A 19,865-nucleotide genomic window follows, 5' to 3' on the forward strand; every position below is an offset into this window, starting at 1 on the left:
CTTCAACAAGAGATCAATAGCTGTGCAAAGAGCAGCAAATGGGTGCAGAAGGAATGACAGTTGCTCTTTATTTGCTATGGAAATCAATCTCTCCCAGGCGATGAGAGCGCGGCAAACACGCTACTGATCTCCGAGTTCTTGCCCTGCACACCACAGACTGGAGACAGAGAAAGACCAGAACTGCTGTCTGTCAAATCCAGCACCGTGACAACGGACCGCCCCAGCAGCCCTCGACAGCTGACCCCCTCAGAGGTGGGTCTGAGCGACATTACATCCCCAAATTTAATCACATTAATGCATGTATAACTTATCATGTCTTCAAGATTGATTTAAGTTTTCTCTGCTCTCAACATTACCCTGGTTAGGTTGACTTACATAGTCATATATTCAAACTTTGAATATACTTTGGTTTACTTTGCTTACTCTTGGGTTTGAATTTTAATTATAAATAGTACATGTAAATGTGAATGACATTTATCTTTGGTTCTGTTGTCAATCTATAGATGGAGGATGAGGCCAGCCCATCACCCAGGTCCAAGCCTCGCTACACAGGCCAGGTCCGCCTTTGCACTGCCCGTTACAGGTGAATGAGACGAGCTTCAGGAGTCTGTTGATTTTATTGCCCGTAGCATTTTGAAGTTAAGCATATTCATTTAGAAATGAATAAAAAAAGAAAACTAAAAAAGTGAACATTTCTCCTTTCAGTTATAACCCTTACGATGGACCAAACGAGCATCCTGAAGCAGAACTCCCCCTTGTGGCTGGAAAGTATCTGTATGTGTATGGAAACATGGACGATGATGGCTTCTATGAAGGTGAGAAGTAAAACAAGACTCCAAGAAACATCAAAGATTACAGTACAGCAGGAGGTGTCCTTTGTTGCTTTCCAAGTCTATGATTTTGCCTGAGTCCCAGTCTGCTGCTGTAGCAGAGAATGCTTGACAGTCACAACAAGCGTGTGCATCATTGCGTATTAATTATCTCACAATGAGACAAAAAGCCAAGAAGTGTGTCAGCTCACAATTATCCCCCAGTGACTATTTACAGTGTTGTATTTGGTATCTAAATCCCCTCAACATCCTTTAAAAGTTAAAATGACCATGTTTGGTGAACATTGACTGTTGTAGCACTGTACTGTACATTGTGGGTATATGTATAGTTGTTGTATATGTACAATGACATGTATTAAAAGCTGTCCATAACATATTTTGTACCCTTCAAGTCACTTGCATATCTTGTTGACTTTGTACTGTATGTGCGAGACATGACAATACAACATAATCCAAACTTTATGTGAAAAGACTAAAATGCTGGCGCAATCATCACTGCACACTCTGCTACAAAGGTGGCTCTTGTTAGGTTGCATGACAGTTGCAGCATGTCTGTCATATCCTTGCTGGTTATTTTCACCTTGTGAACTCACCTCCTCTTTGTCGGTGTCTGTATTTGGCTCATGTTGCCATGATTTTCAAGACTGTTCCCTTTGAGATATCAAATAATTTTGCTTTTTTTTTTACTGATCCACATTCAGTTTGGGCACAGATGATTGTGCTCGTTGAAACTCTGTTTTTTTTTGTAAAATGTTGCCTTAAAAGCTCACATATTAAAGCTGCCCACCTTTGTATCAGTGTTTGTATTTGTTTATTAGTTACCTTAAAGTTTTTCCACTAGGTGATTACATTATTTTGGCTACACTTGCGTGTAAGTATAAAAATCCTGTACACTTTTTATAACTGGTGATTGGAGTGATTCTCTGTCTAATCTCTTTAGAATTATGAAGGCTTCTCCATCAGAGGCAATCCTAATCCCCCTAGCTAGCAATCCTGCAGACAGTGCAGCCCGCAACAGCCACAGTAGTACTCAGCAGTGATTCATTAGCTGTGGGCGGTGAGATTGCATGGCATCGTAGAGGAGCCTTGTATTTACCACACAGGAGGGAGACTCAGGCCTCAGACCAAGCTGTTGTCAAGATGGGACCTTGGTCCCTTTTAGCTTGATGACTAATCCAGCGGGGCTCAGTTTAATCATCAGCACACACAAACAACACACACACTCACCCGTACACAAATACGCAGACACACACAGATGGTTTAAGGTCTTCCAGGCCTCTGTGGAAAAAGGGATTGCAGGACAAGATGATAGGGAGATGTTTTGAAGACAAACTTCTTCCCTTTGGGAAAGACTACAGTGCAAATCTAAGCTGTTTTTTTTTCTTCTGCATTGACCGCGGCATCTACATGCTCTCGGTGTTCCTGGAAATGTTCAAAAGCAGTGAACTCAAGTTCAGGTTCTTCAAAATGTTGAAAAGGAGTGTTTTCTTAGTTCTGTGTTTACTGGAGAGAGTATAAAAGATAGTATCAGTGAACCAGTGGTAAATCTTACATCTTAGGGAATAGTACATACTGTATATTTACATATCTCCCACCTCTCACTAACTGACTCATTCCCACCCCGCAAGTAAAATTGCTCTCACTGATGATTATGTGTATTCAAGTTACAGCTTTCCTTTTGTCTTTGTCATTTAAGGAGCCATTAGTGAAGCCTAATTTTAACATTTGCAGGAGGCGTCACAGAGGGACTGATTTTCTATAGAGACAGTTGTTAAAGGGTAGTATTTTCAAGTAGTTGGCGTTAGGCTTTTTGTTCATCAACATGAACATGAAGAGGGAGGCACAAAGATGAGTTATTTAACTTCTACACCTGCCTCTCATCTTCTTTCTGTGTCACAGGGGAGCTGCTGGATGGCCAGCGAGGACTTGTTCCTTCCAACTTCGTGGAATTTGTCCAGGACAAGGAAAAACCAGCGATTCAGTCTGGGGAAGGAGGGGAAGACCTGGGCCCACTGGACCATGCACCCCTAGCCTTGATGGCAGTGGATGGAGGTGCCTCCCAGGATGGCCTCCTGGGCTCAGCTAACGCCTTGGTTCCCTGTAGCAATGGGACGGGGGGCCCCCTGGACCTTGAGGACCTGGCTGAAGACGTTGTGCCTTATCCCCGAAAGATCTCCTTGATCAAGCAGCTGGCACGGAGCGTCATTGTGGCCTGGGAGCCTCCACTAGTGCCTTTGGGCTGGGGGAACATCTCTGGCTACAACGTGTTAGTAGACGGGGAGCTTCGTGCCAGTACAGTGTACGGTGGCCGGACCAAGTGTTTGCTGGAGAAGCTGGACCTGGACGGCTGCGTTCATCGTGTGTCGGTGCAGAGTGTCACGGACCGGGGCTTGTCAGACGAGCTGCGCTGCACCTTGCTGGTGGGAGCCAACGTGGTGGTGGCGCCGTGCGGTCTGCGGGTGGATGACATCCAGCGTGACACTGCCGAGCTCTCCTGGTTGCCCAGCAACAGTAACTATGGTCACACCGTGTTCTTGGACGGGGTAGAGCACGCAGTGGTAAAGCCAGGAAGGTATAGACTACGCTTCCTCAACCTGAAGCCCCTGACAGTGTACAAAGTGACGGTGGTGGCACAGCCGCACCAGGTGCCATGGCAACTGCCGCTGGAGCAGAGAGAGAGGAAAGAAGCTGGTGTGGAGTTCTGCACTCAGGCTGCAGGTCCGCAAAGCGCATTTCTATACATAAAGATACAGTATCAATAATATATACATAGCTCCATAGCAGACAATTGTCAGTAATTTTTATATGCTTGCTTTTATACATGTTTTAAACAATCTTGATGAAGGTATGAAGGACAGATGGAGATTACAGACTGCTACTACTCTGTTTATTTCACTTTACTATAAGCCAGCTATAGTATGTAACATAATGCCATATCAATTTTTAGGTTATTGCTCTGTGCTGTAGAAGAGTACAGTACAGCATTGCCTTACCATGCCGTTGTTGTGTATTGTATTTTGTCTAGGTCCAACACCATATTGCAGAACAGGTCAGAATGAAACATCAGTCTTGGGCTGGGTTTCCCATATATCACAGCACAAAATGATTTCCTTCTGCTGAAAACCAATGCACAGAGATGACATTAGTGCTATGTTACTTTTGGAAGAGGGTTATAGTCATGAAACTGAGAATGATTGTGATATGAGCAATCAATTAAGGGATCAGGGCAAAATGGCATTTTTTTTTATGGTTCAGAGATTGAAAATTTCATCTACAAATGTTGTTGTCATTCATGTATCTTTTGAAATTTAAACACGTTTTCTGAAACCAAATTCAAATGCAATTTTGCCCGAGTTTGCTTACTGCACTGAGCACATCACTAATTAGAAAACAGCCACGCATCACAAGATATGATCCTTAATTATTCTGATGAGTCATTTCCTCAGCCTATAGCCTAGCCTGTAGTAACCAGTGCTATATAAAACAGTGCCACTCCACTTCTCACTGAAATTACCATTTTGTATGAGTGTGCATTTGCTTCTGTTTGAATGCGGTTGTGCATGTTTTATCCAGTGATCCAGGAGAGTGGAACACAAAGAATGGGCTGTAGTCAGTCTCTCTGGATTGTGTCCTGCATGTGGAGACAACAGTGTTTCTCTCAGGAGCCCAAGAAGCCCACATTGTTTTATTTTGCCTTAATTTTTTCCCCTCTCATAAAGAGTAGTATGAGATTATGGTACAGTACTAGACCAGAGGTGTACAGACTGAAAATATTATTCTGAAAATATTTGGGGAAAATACTGCTACACCAAGAGGTTTTCATTTGACATCTCATTTTGATTATGGAGTATCTTAGGTTAACCAATGTTAGTGTAGCACCATAATAACTTATCATGTTCTTTTTATAAACACAGCACACGACTACTTCTAAATGTCCCCCACTAGCAATGTCACATTATCACAAATGAACTGTGTATCTCTACAAAGTCTAAATAAGGTGTTATGTAATTCTTTCCCAAATTTAGATATGCAGGGCAAATTATGAATGAACCCAGTTTGTTGTTTCCTGAATCCTCCCTCCACCTCACCCCCTCTCTTGTATGTGGGCATTTCTGTGCATGGTTGTATGTGCCAATTTGTGCATTTGATGAATGCTTCACACCCTTTCCTCTTGTTTGTATATTAGTGATTTTAAAACAGTAAATTATTACATCCGTCTTTTAATTTTTTCCCCTTACACCTGTTCTCTCACCCCCAGGCCCTCCCCAGCCTCCCCAGGATGTACAGGTGCTCTGTGGGCAGGCTCCAGGGGTCCTACAGGTCCGCTGGAAGCCCCCTCTCCTCTCTCCCACAGGGACATCTAATGGGGCAAACGTCGTTGGCTACGCAGTCTGCACTAAAGGACAGAGGGTGAGTTAGCAAGTGTTACTATTATTGACCAAGACTACGTACTTATTGTAGCTCACTCTGTTAAAATATATGGTGAGTGATGGTGAGGAGCTCATCTTGAATTAAAGGCATCACTCATGATTAGAATTAGCGGGAAAATAAGTGACTTTGTACAGCATCATGCAGTACAGAGGGCCTGGTTCATGGACAATTCACAAGCATATGGGATCCATATTTCAAAGGCCTACATGCAGTACACAGATAGAGTATGTAAAACACTGTGTGAGTTGTTTAATCATATTTAATCCAGTTGAAACATGAGAACATACATCACAGATGGGATGGTAATATCCTCTGTTGTTGAGTTAGCATTATGTCATCAGTGCCCTCAGTGTACACAGCAGTGCCACCTACTTGTGATTCATGTTCAGTGCAAGACTCTCAATCTGGGCCCTGTGTATGTCTTGGAAAGATCTCTCACTCTCTCTGGTGACTGCCAAAGCAAATCAACACAGTATTCTGAAACTTTGACAGCACAATGTTTTCTGCCTTATTATATGTTTCACATACTAGAGCAAAATTGAAAAATGTGGGCGGGGGTTGCTCAGAACAAAGAGAATACTAACCATTTTCCTATCTTAGTCTTGGAGTGTTACCAGTAGTGGGGCTGAAACATTGCCCTGAGGGTGGCACAAGAGGAAAGAGCATGGGGTCATTAAAATTGGATTCATTCTATAGGGATGTGATCATGTTATCACTTCTGATGTATTGATTATAATAATAATGTCGTTTCAGTTGTTAAAAATGATTATGCAGCTTCTGTTGATGTTAACATTTTATTTTCTCTTTTTAAATTCAGATAGCTGAGGTGTTGTACCCAATGGCAGACTATGTTACTGTCGAGCTGACAAGGATTCAGTGCCTGGAGGCCAGGGAAGTCATCGTGAGGACGCTGTCAGTACAGGGAGAATCCCAGGACTCCCAAGTCGCCGTCATTCCAAACAACCTGCTCGTGCCTCTACCTGCACTTCCCCTGCCACCGCCAATGCACCCCCATGCAGGCCCCCCTCCACACCCTCATCCTCAACCCCACCTCCAATCCCCTCACCATCCTCATGCCACACCTCAACTTCCTGCTCTGCCCCAGGCACATTCACAGCCACTCCCACCCCATCCTTCACACCCTCAATCCCATGCCAGACTTGCTCATCCAGGTGGACCCCCACACCCTCAGCCTCAGCACCTACATCTTCAGCCTCACCCGCCCCACCAAGGTCCCAGGCCCCAGCACCAACTGCCTCTGCTACCCCACCCCCAACACCACCCTATACCTCAGAGACCAGTATGTGCCAGAGACCTGGATGCCAAAGAGCATGCGGCCCACCATGGGGAAGCTATTCCACCTGGCCAGCCTGGCTGGGACCCCACACGCTCTCCCTCTTCCCAGCCTCCTGTGCCCATGCAAGGCCACACCCTCGAGGCCCCCCCCCCTGCCAATCCACGCTCCCCGTCCCCCCAGAGGATTCTTCCGCAGCCCCGGGCACGCTTATCCCGGACACCGTGGCAAAAGCCATCGCCAGAGAAGCAGCTCAGAGGGTGGCAGCAGAAAGCGGCAAGGTCTGATGAAAATGGAAATGCTAAATCTAATCACGCCTTGTTATAGATGAAAATAGAATTACACAGTCAAAAAAATAATACAGCTTGACAATAAACAACAATAAACAATAAACAATACATTTTATTTGAATTTAAAAACACCTGTATATGAAGGGCAAAAAATGAAGGGTATGTGGCGATTTATTGTTTGCATAAAAAATTATATTTAACTTCCTATGACTGTCAGTATATTAAACCATAAAGACAGCAGAAGGCGTTATCGAACTGGTAAAAATATAAAGATCAAGTTCTCATCAAAATACTGTAAAATACAATAACCAACAATAATGAAGTACCACTGTCCTCCCCCGGTCTCTGGTACTCACTTTCCTCACTTTTCATGCATGTTTTCAGGGGGACAGGAGCCAGGGCAGATACGGAGAGCAGGGTCATTCATTTCACCAGCATCACTCTGATGAGGAAGAGGAAGATGAAGAAGGCTTTGCACGCAGCCGTCGGAGAGGACCCTCAGTTGATGAGTTCCTCAGAGGCTCTGAGCTGGGGAGGCCGGTAAGAACAACATGATAAGTGATGAACTTTTGAACTTCAGCCTCAATGTGTTTTTAAATAGAAAGCCTCTTACGTGTGTGTATGTTTGGATGTGTGTGTGCATGTATGTCTGAGTGGTTGCATGCATACACTCCTTTGCCCGTGTCTCTGTGTGCGTTCATGTGCGTGTGTTCACCCATCCATGTGTGTTTGGTGTGTGCATGTATGTATGTATGTGGACTTAAACAATTGCGTCTGTGTGTTTGTGTTTGTGTGTGTGACTGCCAAAAGCCTCACTATAGTCACAATGAAGATTATCACAGCGAAAGCAGCCGGGGCTCTGACCTGTCTGACATCATGGAGGAGGATGAGGAGGAGCTGTACTCTGAGATGCAGCTGGAAGAGGGACGCCGACGCAACTCGCACAACACACCCAAGGTGCAGTTCTTTGCACTTATTCTAAACCCAAGAGTCATAACCACCCAAATTTATTATTATTTAGTGAACTGCACAGGCACAGATACTTCAACTGAGACTGCTGCCTTGACTTACATTTGATATGTGTTTTTAGTGTGTGTGTGCTGAGTTTAATTCAAATTTCTAGAAAAAAAAACTGGGTTTGACTTCAGCACCATGGAGAGAAACAGAGAGAGACAGACTGGGTTTTAATGCTTTCAGGCAGCATTTCAACATATCAATGAAGAGAAACGGTACTGGAGCAACATCTTTGAAGTTTGAGTCTGGACCAATGTTTATGATATTAGTTAGCAGAACTTGCTAATTATGTCATATTGCCTACCAGTTCCTCTGTTTTAAGCAGCAATCCTCTCTATTTAGTTATGTGATTAGATTATACTAGGTGGATAGCAGCAGCCTGTGGTGTATGATACAGGCTATTAGTAGGATCGGAGGTAGCCTGGAGCCACGGCGGCTGCCGCAGATTCAAAATACAGAACATTGACGTTGCGGCATCCTCTCACTGTTTGAAAGCACCTTTATTGTTTCGGCACCACGGAGAGAGACACAGGGAGAGGCCGGAAGGGAGACAACACATTAACATTGACAGTGTCATTAAAATTTTTGTTATTTTTTTTTTATACAAATTTTGATTCAGTAGTATGTTAACAGTATTTACTTAATTTTCGAATGTTAAAATTTCCCGTGGGCTTGTGTGTGTTTGAGTGTGTGTCTATGTGTCTGTGTTTCAGTGTGCCTGCCTGTGAGTGCTGCATGCATTTTGTTTACATACAATTTGTCGAGTATGTCGATGTGTGTTTTTTCACATATTGTTTGCGAGTATGTCCATGTGTCTGTGAGCAAGAATGTTTAATGTTTGTGAATGTTTTCTGTGTTTATGTGCATTTCAGACAAACACTCCCGCTGGAGGCCGTCATGACCGGGAGACCGGGAGAAGAATTCATCATGGCGGTTCCCAGCCTCAGAGACGACCTCTAATGGTCCCCTCCATTGGTCAGTATAGGCAGGGGGCTAGAGAGAACAGAAGGGAGAATCTTTTATTTTATAATTTTGACGTTTTCAGTGCCATAGAACAGTAGTGTTAGTTGTTCTGTTAAAACCTTCATGAGCTTCAATGTGTCTCCAGATCACCTCTGTGTCTATGAACCATGCTCATGCCCTTCACTACCTGAACATAAGGTTGATCTTGTAAAGATTATTATGATACAACAAGCTGACAATGTTCTTAAACTGGTGTGCACAGTTGGCCTACATGTTGATGCATTAATCTACTCTGATAAAGAATCTGACAATCATGACAGTTTTGCTATATAAGTTTTCCATAGTTGCTTTCCTGTGTGTATTTGGGATTACCTTGTGTCTAAGCAATAAGAAGCTTTAGGTGGCACCACAAATCTTTAGTTAACCTTTTGGGAGGGGAATGTTGAGCTTTGCATTGTAACCCCATCACCCTGTAATTGGTGTTTCCTGTAGAGGTAACCTCTGAGAATAACAGTGAGGGAAACCTCTCCCCCATCACCGAGGATGTTTACTATGGCAGAGTAGCTCGGCACAGGACGTGGTCATCCCGCAGGCACATGGGCGGCACCAGGTCTCCCCATGGTATGTGCCTGCAGTCCTGTTTCTACCACCACAGCATGGCAACAAAAATGCCACCAGCAACTGGCAAATGGCAAGACGTAGCTGTGGACACTTGCAAGTGCCTGTTTCTCTGTCTTAAATAATAATAGTTATTATTATACTTACAGTTGAACAGCATGACTGCACTGCACTGAAATGGTGGAACCACTGGGAAGCCATACCTGTGGTCCAGGATGAACGCTTCCACAGTTGCGGATGATAAATGATTGATTGACTGCTCAGAGAATGCCTCACTCACTGCACTGAACTCCAGATGCCTGCTAAACCCCTTCCCTTTGTGGTACAACCACACCTATTACACTTATAATGAGAGCAGTCATGCATGTGATTTGGAAGAAATATTAGTGGTAGACATTAAAGAATGACTACACATTCACTGCTTTCTTGCTTTCTTTAAACATTTGAGTTTCGTTGGACATTTGAACTGTTGGAAATGCAGTTGTCCCTTTTTTTTCTTTCCTGGTACCACATAGATACTATTACCAAACCCTCTGTAGGTCGTCAAATGCTCACCTGGGAGCAAAGCATTTCACATCATGCTTGTATTTTCAAGCACCAAAATAAAGCTTTGGCCCAGCAGTATCACACTTTGCTAGCTGGTGCATTTTCCAAATGCCAAATTCAAATAAATGACAGGCTTCCACAACAACTCTGCCATCTCTGCATTGGACCCCTCGCTGCTACAAGGGTTGGCAATATGTGGGAAGTTTTAGATATTTGCTTTAAGTCTTAGAATTTCACTTAACGTTTTGTTTTTATATAAAGTGAAAATAGACATATGGAGTTGTATCTTTATCTTTAGGTGCATTTCTTATTTATTTACTTTTTGTAGCGTGCATGTCACAGTCTTGTGTGTTTCTGGTGTTGTGTCATGTCCATGAATAACATTCTGTCTGTGTATTGCACCATGGTTTGTCTTGCTCCCCATTTGTCTCTCACTGCATATTCAAACATTAAAACAGGCAAAAACATAAAAATACATGTAGTGTGTGCGTGTGTGTGTGTGTTTGTGGGTGCATGCATGTGTGCTACAGTAAATGATTTAAATAGTTGACTGACCACAGATTTCTTCCTGCATGCTGATAGGCACAAATATGACTAGACAAGAAAATCAAATCTGTCATGCAATACTGCCCGATCAAGTTAATAAGACTTTTTAAGACCCACAAAAAAAATCCTCTCATTGATTTTCTGTGATTGAAGCATGGCTAAGGTACATCACTATGTAAATACAAGGACTTGCTCACCATAGTAGTGGTATATACTGTAGTTTGCAAATATTAAATATTTCTACAAAGAAACAAAGTCTCCTCCAAAGTTCCTGTTTTGTGGGTTAGATCACATTCCGTGGTTGTTCTACTTAGTGACGCAGGATGATGGAATTGTTTTGTCTTCAATGTGTTTAAGATGGCTACAGGGATCGGGATCACTGCTCTCCCACGTACTATGATGAGTCAGAGCCCGAGGAGTCCTTCCGGATCTTTGTGGCCCTCTTTCACTACGATCCTCTGTCCATGTCCCCCAACCCAGATGCAGCTGATGAGGAGCTGCCCTTCAAAGAGGGGCAGATCATTAGGGTGGGAGTTTACAATTAAGATACTGATAGATACTGTGATGTACTGCATTCCTGATTATTCTGTCTTCCTCTGTGCATTTATTTGTCTTTAAGGTGAATCCAAATTATAAGGTACTTTGGCCATGAACAAACACTATAATCCTAAAATGTCATAAATATTTATTGTAGTGTACAACTACAGAAAGTATGTATCCATTCTATTCTAACAGTTCTCATACAGCTCTCTTAGACTGACTTCACCCTTCACCATTGTTTGTTTTTTTAGTCATTAAAAATTACCTAATTTTGTACAAATTTTTCTGGAATTGACCTTTAAAATAGGGAAGAAAATAAAATTGCATATGCCACTGAATATCTAGCCCTCTACTTCAACTAGAGCATATCTGAAAAACATGCAAATCACTTGCATGACAGTACCGCAGTCATCTGTAAAGATTTTTCTCGAGGGACCTCCAGTCACCATAAAAGAAGTACTAAATATGTTTTAAAGCAGGAGCTCTAAACATCACTCTTTCACTCTCTTGTCTAACAGGTGTACGGTGATAAAGATACAGATGGGTTTTACAGAGGAGAAGTGAGGGGCAGGATGGGGCTGATCCCCTGTAACATGGTGTCAGAGATACGAGCGGAGGATGAGGAGACCTTGGACCAGCTCATCAAACAGGGCTTCCTGCCACTCAGCACCCCTGTGGACAGAATAGGTACTACGCAAGCATACCCCCCCCCCCCCGTGAACAAGTAAAGATCTTTGGGCTTGAACGCACAGTTATGGAACTGCTTCAGAAAGTTTGAAGTGAAAGTGAATGAAAACATGAGATGAAATGCTTTCTGTTAAAATTCCATCTATTATTGCTTCCAGAGCAGAACAGAAGAGGCCTCCGTCGAGATCAGGCCTCAAGGAGGATGGTGGCTCTGTACGACTACGACCCCCGAGAAAGCTCCCCTAATATTGATGTCGAGGTATCACTAACTGCTAAGGACCCCTGGCTGAACACACACATACTTAGGAAGTGCTGTATCAGAGGATAAGCATAAACAAATAAGGGCACAACAGATTAGGACATAGTGGACTTTACTTGGATCACATTCCTTGTATGTCCCTTTCTGTATCTCTCTCTTCTGATAGGCTGAGCTGACCTTCTGTGCTGGTGACATCATGGCTGTCTTTGGAGATATTGATGAAGATGGATTCTATTATGTGAGTGTCGCTTGGCCATGTTTGCTTTTCTAATCAACACTTTATATTTTGTTTGTTTAATCTGTACAAAAACTGAGCTGTAAAAAGTTGTGCCACATAACCCCCAGTAAAACCACAACATGTAATTTTTAGACTTCGGTTTTTATACAGACTAAACAAACAAGATATAACATGTTAATTTTTAGAGGTGCTGGTAAGCAGATTTTTTTTAACCTTTTGGCAGAGCCAGGCTGGCTGTTTCCAGTCTTTATGTGAAGCTAAGCTAACCGGCTGATGGTTGTAGCTTCATATTTAGCACACAGACATGAGAGTGGTATCAATCCTCTCATCTAACTCTCAGCAAGAAAGCAAATAAGCATATTTCCCAAAATGTGGAACTATTCCTTTAATGTACAGGCCTTTCCTAGGAATTAACAGCAATGTGTTAACTGTAGATTCCAGATGTTTGCACATTGATTGATTACAGGCAGGGTGGTTGGTGTCAAACAGATTTTAATTTAACAAATCAGAGTGAATCTGCAAATTAATAATTTTGAAACAGACAAAAAGGTGTAGGGAGTGGCAGTGTAAATTAGTTTCTCATGCTCTGATTTTAGAGAACAAAGAGATACATTTAATGGAAAGTGACCCGATTCAGCCCTGAGGGGCTGAGAAGAAGAGAAATTAGAGGCTAAACAGTGAATATATACTACATGTTGTATACACAGTATGAAATACATCATGTTCAGCCACTCTCTCCTCTCCTCATTTCCATCCACAGGGTGAGATCAACGGCCACCGTGGTCTGGTTCCCTCTAACTTCCTGGAAGAAGTGCCTGATGACGTGGAGGTGTATCTGACCGATATTCCATCCCACTACCCCCAGGAAGAGCCTGCCAGCCGGCCCCCTGCCAACTCTTCCGCCACTGTCTCAGAGGGCAAACGGGTACATCATCATCGCCGCTCTCAGCGCTAGGCCCTGTGTTCATCCATCCTCCGTCCTCTCTCTTGATTTCCGTCTCTCGCTTCCTCCACTTGCCGTTTGTGTGCTGTTCATTGTGTGTGTTTGTCCATGTGGTGACAGTGGTGACTATATACAAACTAACCCCCGCCTCCTTCTCACTCTTTGGAAAAGGGGACAAAAATCCAGTGTTAACACCTTTCTGAGTCTCAGAGAAAGGAAGAAGCAAAGCCTGACATGGACAGAGAGAGGATAGACTGTGGGAGCTCTGTGGGTGATTTATGCATGTAGCACTGGTTAAGGAGGACTTGAAAAAGGCTCAACTCATTCCTTACACAAGATAAATTTGGTACCTCTTGCACTCTGGCCTCTGGCACTGAAACACAAAATCAAATTGTGGTTATTGTGTATTAATAATAAGAAGTGCTTTATTAACACATAACAATTGCTACCCAATGAAAGAAACTATTTGAGAAGAAAACTTTAAAGATGAAAAAGAGAGAAAAGCATGCCTTTTTCAAACTTGATACATTTTATAATAACTTTCTTGGCTCGACTGCTGTATTTCCTTAAAGAGGCTTTGTTTCTTTATGTATATTGCACACACATCAAATCTATTTTTCAGCGCTGTTGACAGTGGATATGCCATGTTTGCTCTGAGCTCGAGAGACAAAACTAATCGCAGCACTGATACATCCATACTGTGTTGTTACAATGGAACAATAAAAGAAAAAAATTGGATATTGAAAACATTCTTTTTTGCGCTCTGTGTTCATGTGTGTTGGTGGTGTTGTTGTTGTTGACGTTGTTGTTGTTTTCAGTTTTCATAGTGGTGTGGGTTTTAGCGACGGTGACAATGCTGCCACATCTGATTTCTTTTTTGTTTTTCCTCACCCGCTTGGCAAAACAAAACAAACAAACAGAAGAAGATTGTTCATTTCACACCATAAATGGCTCTGTCTGCCTTGTACAGTAAGTCGGCAACTTGAGATACCAAACTCGCGGCTCTAATGCACACAGCTTGTGGTCACAGCAAAAGGCTTCTAAATGCCACTTTACATTATGGAAGCACTTGTCAAGTGTTTCTGTAATGCTTTTGGTCATGGTGACATATCAGATCAGTAAAATTTGTCATTTTTCCTGGTTTGAGTGTTACCAAAATGCTTAGGTACATTTTCAATGTTGTTTGTTTATAATATTTGCCTCAATACTGAATAGCATTATTTTTGTCACCCAAAGGCGGTGTATTTACTATACATCGCTAACAATTTGGACCAGAGTCTGAGAAATCTAGACTTGGAAATCGGAAATTTCATGATATCAAAATACAAACTATCATCTTACTGAAAGTGTACAAATGCATACCTGTGTATCCAGCTGCTGCATTAGATGAGAAGCCTGGTATCTACAGTTGTGTCCCTGGGTGTTGTACTTTACATGATTGTACTGTGTGTTTCCTCATGGCCTAACTGATGGTGGACCTCTCCGGCTCTGTGGTGTGCTGATGTCGTGCTCAACATTTGATGGCTTCCTCCTCAGTGTTTCTTCTACATATGTACAATGTGTGTGTGTGTGAGTGTGTGTGAAAACATACCAAATCTCTACTGTCAGTTTCATACCGATCAACAGGCAGGCAGATGATAGCTTTGGCCATTTTAATACAGTATGTAGAGAATATTTAAGTTCTATTCAGTGTGGATATTATCAGGTACTAATTATGAATGCTGTTTTTCCACACTCTGGGCCCTGAATTGTTATGGTTCATACCTAAAACAGTTCTCAGACTGAATATGCAACAACTTCTTTAATAATATTAAATTTAATATCACCACTGAATTTAATTATAAAACTTGAACACATTAATAGCAGCAGTTACAGTGGCCAAATCACACATAACAAAACAAACAACATAAAGACACTCTGAGGTAGACAATAAAAACATAACTAGAAACTGAACTAAAGCTGAAAAAAAGGAACATTGTTAGGAGAGAGAATGCAAATTTTTGCCAAGGCTGTATAATGCTCTTTCTTCTTCTAACTTCTTTCTTACTTGAAAATATTTAAAGCTTTTTAAAAATCTGTCTCTGAATCCAGATCTGCATAAAAACACATTTTGTACTGGACAGCCATGTGATACGTGTGCCATCTGGCAATGTTAAGAAAGAAGAAAAAGTATTTCTTGACCTAACCTTCCATCAAATGTAATTGAAATTTAAAAAAAGACGTTTTAGATTTCCTGCTAACTAACGAACAGGAAAAGCAGACAAACACAACCTCCTTGCAGGAGATAATTACAAATAATTTATTTGACATACTACAAATACAAAATACTCACATTTCCAGCACTCCATATTACAGGATAAAACCAATCAGTTGTTTCTCAACAAGTACAATCAAGCAACAAACAAATAAGTAAGACATAATTGAGTCAGTGGGTAATTTAGATAAGTGGGGTCTTATTATGTAGAGGTCTTAGATACACAGAGAACTCAAACTCAGAGGGCTGTACACAGCTTTTTATACAAAACAAGAAATGCAGTGTGAAATCTTTCACCACACAGCCCACAGACAGACAGACAGACAGACAGACAGACAGACAGAGGCCTAGTCTGCAGTCAAAGTGTTGCTTCTTTTGTAATACGCCGCCCCATGCCTCCACACCTCCCCACCGCTTCTCTCCTCAGGTTACCACAGAAACCACCGACACGGTCGACAGCGACGCCACACCTGTCCGAGCGCCATCCCCGATTGTTCGGCCCCTCCTCCCAGGCACCATGAGACCCCTCAGCCCTTCGAGGGGCCCCCGCCTCCCGCTTGACCCCCGGGACCCGCGGGACTCCCAAGATCTGGCAAACAAGAAGAAGAAAGGACTACTTTCCAAGGGGAAGAAGCTGCTGAAGAGACTCTCCCCTGTGAAATAAAACAAAAAAGCATACATGTACAATACATGCACATGCTGGGCTCTGTATATTGCACCCATACAATCAACTCTGATCCAACAACACATGACAGAGAGGATGTGAGCTTTGTCTCCTGGACTGCGTGAGCCTATTTGAATATAACCAGTGATACAATTATTCATGTTTGGTGATGGATACAAATCAGCTAAATTATGTACAGTGCAGTGCCAAAATCAAGAGAGGTCACCTGCAGACACAATATTACTGTGATGTATTTTAAATCAACGGATGACTAAAAAAAACAAAAAACAAACAAACTAGGATTTTCATGACATGTATTTTTCTCTTTTCTTTATCATTAATCAAAGGAACTATACATTTATTTCAAGCAGGGTAGCTGTGAAAACAAAGCATCTGGTCACATCTAAGTTTCTAACAGGCTTTTTTCTCAGCAAAAAAAAACATAAATTTTTGTGGAGTATTGATGTCCCTACAAGGAAACACAGACCATACTCCTCTCAAATAGACTACACTGTTATTGAGGCATTCTGTGAAGTAATGCTGGCTGCTAACACAAAAGGCTTTATTCAGTGCAATATCATGGAGAGGTGGTAGCATATGTGGGAAGAAAAGAAAACATTTCCACTTGTACCTGTGATTCAGCAGAGATTTTTCTGTGATGAAAGGAATAAAAAAAAAGAAAGGATAGCAGATTGTCAACAGGGCATTAACGTCAGAAACACAGAGCTTACCTGTCTCAGTGGCCTTTATGAAAACGATATGAGCGTGACATCCTCGTTTGATTACAAGGTTGATTTACACCAGGTTTTTTTTTGTTTCAATGATGGGTCGCTTGTGCTTTGTCATTTTTGAAAATTAAATAAGAGCAGAAATGTCTGTTGTTCTCACTGTCAAACTGTCATGAAACGCCTAGTTCAAGACAAAATTTTTGTGTCTGTCTTCCTATTGCACAAAGGTGGGTGTTCTGTCAGATGACTGGTAAAAGACATGTTTTGTGTGCCTGTGTGTGTGTGTGTGTGTGTGTGTGTGTCAGGCAGTATGTGACGCATTCATGTTTTGCACCTTTCATGTTTCTTGTTCACTTATGTTTTGTTTTTGTTTTTTGTTTTTCTGAATGAGAGGCCATGTAGTTATTGGTCCTGTGATCTAGTGATGTGCTGCTACCTCCATTGCCTGTGCACTGTTTTGTTGTCTCATGTTGATATAGAGGGCCACGTTAAAGCATCATAGAAATGACAAAATCGAAATGTCAAGGTGTGCATTGTTCTCTGGTTCATCTACCTGAGGTCTGTGGAGAGAAATGCTAACTTATTTAACTTAAACGTTTTGTATCTGGTTACATTTATGCTCTACATGACTTGTACTTACAGTACATAAGGACTATACCATAAAAAGTTAACATGTAACACAGATTATATACATTTAAAAGGGAATCTGATGCAGAACATTTTTTTTACTTTATTCCTATGATCTTGGATAATTGAACAATTTATGAAATAAGCAGGCGTACTCAAAGCTTGAGTCTGGAGAGGACAGACACTAATCAGTTATGCCAATATTCTGTTGTTGCTCGATTTAGTTTGTTGACTCACTGAATGTTTTATATATTTATTCGTCTTCAAAAACAAACAAACCTATTTGCATAATGCCACTAAAAGATTTGTACCAGAAAATGTAATCAGATCAGTAGAAACTACTTAACATCCCGCAGGCTGCCACACTGACTGCCTATTAAATCAGTTTTTCATTCATTGTCAGTGTGAAAGCTCCAAAAAATGTGTCTTGATTACAAGACGGATTAGGCTGCATGGAGTGAGAAAATAAAACTGAATCTGGATTAAGTGTTCTATGTGATTAGTGAAATTAGAAGTCAGCATTTCACTCACTGAAGTTTGAATGCCCCCCCTATATTCAGTTCCAATTTAATTCATAAATGTTATTTGAAATGATTCTCACATTCAGCACATAATTTCAACTTTCACATATCCTATTCAACCCTTGTAATGTTTTTTGATGGTTTTAACATCCAGGTAAATTGGAAAACCAGGAGAGCTTGGAGAGCTAATCAAATTCTAAATGGAAACCCAAAAATGCGACCCAAAAATAAAAGACAAAAACAGAAAACCAATCAAAATCTTTTGTTTTCTCATAGGTTTATGAAAACATATTGACTTGAAAAATAGAAACATTTGCCACAGACATTTTTTTTTTGCATTTCTAATCAGCTTTCTGATTACACTGAAAAAAATGAATGAACTTCAAAGACATTCAAACTGCAATGCTAACCTTCCATCTCCCTGATCACATATAGTCACATAATTCAAATGTATTTATCTCAAACACAACTCAACCCACTGCCCCACCTCAATTGTTGGTTTTCGTTTGGTTTGTTGTTGTTTGCGTTAATTATGCAAGATTATAATGTTATAAGTTGGAATTTCATTTTTGAGCGCAAACATTAACTTGGATTACTGAGAGGAAGGGCGTGCATTACTGTACCGACACTTTGTGTGCTGTGGAGATGACTAAAAGTGCTCAAGAACTCAATTACTAACTGGAGGGATAGTATGTCTCATAGCTTTAATAATTTAAAAACTTCTCTCTCTGTTTAGTTTTAAATATCCATTCTATCCTATTTCTCTCCAGTTGTCTGTTATGTCAAGTTGCACTTGAAAGATGAGTCAGATATGAGTTTATTGTGTGAAACCGGGTTTGTCTCTTCATTATTTATTAATATTATTGATTAAATGCCAAGAGAGGGTTTGCCAAAATGGAATGTAAGAAAAGTTCGGCTGGCAATAGGTTTACATCTGATTCTTTTTGTTCCAAAGCTGTTCATGTATAGTTTCTCATTCAGTCTGAAATACTATAATATGTTGTCCCAATACCAAATCATTCACTTGTGAATGGGTGTAGTGTCTCTAAACGCTGTAGCTCTTTTGTACTTTGATCCATTTGTAGATAATTTATAAATGTTTCTACTTGATTTTACGACAGCCTTTTTGTTAGTGCACTGAGATTTCCTCTCCCTGTAAAAGACTGCGAGCATTCTCCATAGTGTCCTTTGAAATCAGATGTATCAGTCCACCGTATGTGCTTGCTTTGTGAATCAAAGTTTAAAAAAGAAAAAAAAAAGAAAAAGACAAATCATTGGACAGTATTTATGGTGATTAGTTATGTGTGGGTGTGCATGTGAAAAAAATACAACTTTTATAACCAAATTAAATTTGATATTTTTTAGAATATCGTTGTTTACATTCATTTGTGTATGTAATGTGTTTTCACTGAAGGAAGCAGGTCAGATTTGGACCTGCCGTATTTATTACAGAAAGAAAATATTCAACCTTTTGTGACTCTGACCCTATGACATCTACATGACAAATGTTAAAAGTGATACTAATATTCTGGTCATCTGGGGACCTGCTGTACGGGCAAATCACAGGCTGTTGGTTTAAGAAACCATCCTTCAACTGACTTCAGCTGTCATTTATGTGTCACTGAGCGAGTTAATGCATCAGTGTTCTTAGCTGGGTAGCTTAGGGTCTGCGCTGAACCTCTGTGAAGGGTTTCAGCTAAAAAGAAAAGTATATCATATGGATCAACACAGTTTTACATTATCATTATAATGTGTAATGCTATATAATTAATTCAGAAAAAATTATTTGAAGTCTGGTTGTAGAAAGGAAAAAAATTGACTAAATTTCCGGTCATATTTTCATATCCTGGCTTGATGGACCTGACAGATGGC

General features: G+C 41.2%; 1 protein-coding gene across 1 annotated transcript in view; it reads left to right on the top strand.

Moving 5' to 3' along the window:
- Nucleotides 1-19,360, top strand: part of LOC122865702 (RIMS-binding protein 2-like) — a 66,593-nt gene extending 47,233 nt beyond the window's left edge. The window contains 18 exon segments of the mRNA XM_044174513.1: nt 98-252; nt 504-583; nt 706-815; nt 2,730-3,548; nt 3,856-3,879; nt 5,089-5,240; nt 6,079-6,754; nt 6,757-6,836; nt 7,230-7,385; nt 7,656-7,802; nt 8,732-8,834; nt 9,315-9,443; nt 10,890-11,059; nt 11,591-11,759; nt 11,918-12,018; nt 12,185-12,256; nt 13,017-13,181; nt 15,881-19,360. Of these exon segments, the coding sequence (XP_044030448.1) occupies nt 98-252; nt 504-583; nt 706-815; nt 2,730-3,548; nt 3,856-3,879; nt 5,089-5,240; nt 6,079-6,754; nt 6,757-6,836; nt 7,230-7,385; nt 7,656-7,802; nt 8,732-8,834; nt 9,315-9,443; nt 10,890-11,059; nt 11,591-11,759; nt 11,918-12,018; nt 12,185-12,256; nt 13,017-13,181; nt 15,881-16,117 (3,545 nt within the window). The 3' untranslated portion in view covers nt 16,118-19,360.
- The last annotated feature ends 505 nt before the right edge of the window (nt 19,361-19,865 follow it).

This window comes from Siniperca chuatsi, linkage group LG18 (genome assembly GCF_020085105.1).
Source record: "Siniperca chuatsi isolate FFG_IHB_CAS linkage group LG18, ASM2008510v1, whole genome shotgun sequence".
Lineage (NCBI taxonomy): Eukaryota > Metazoa > Chordata > Actinopteri > Centrarchiformes > Sinipercidae > Siniperca > Siniperca chuatsi.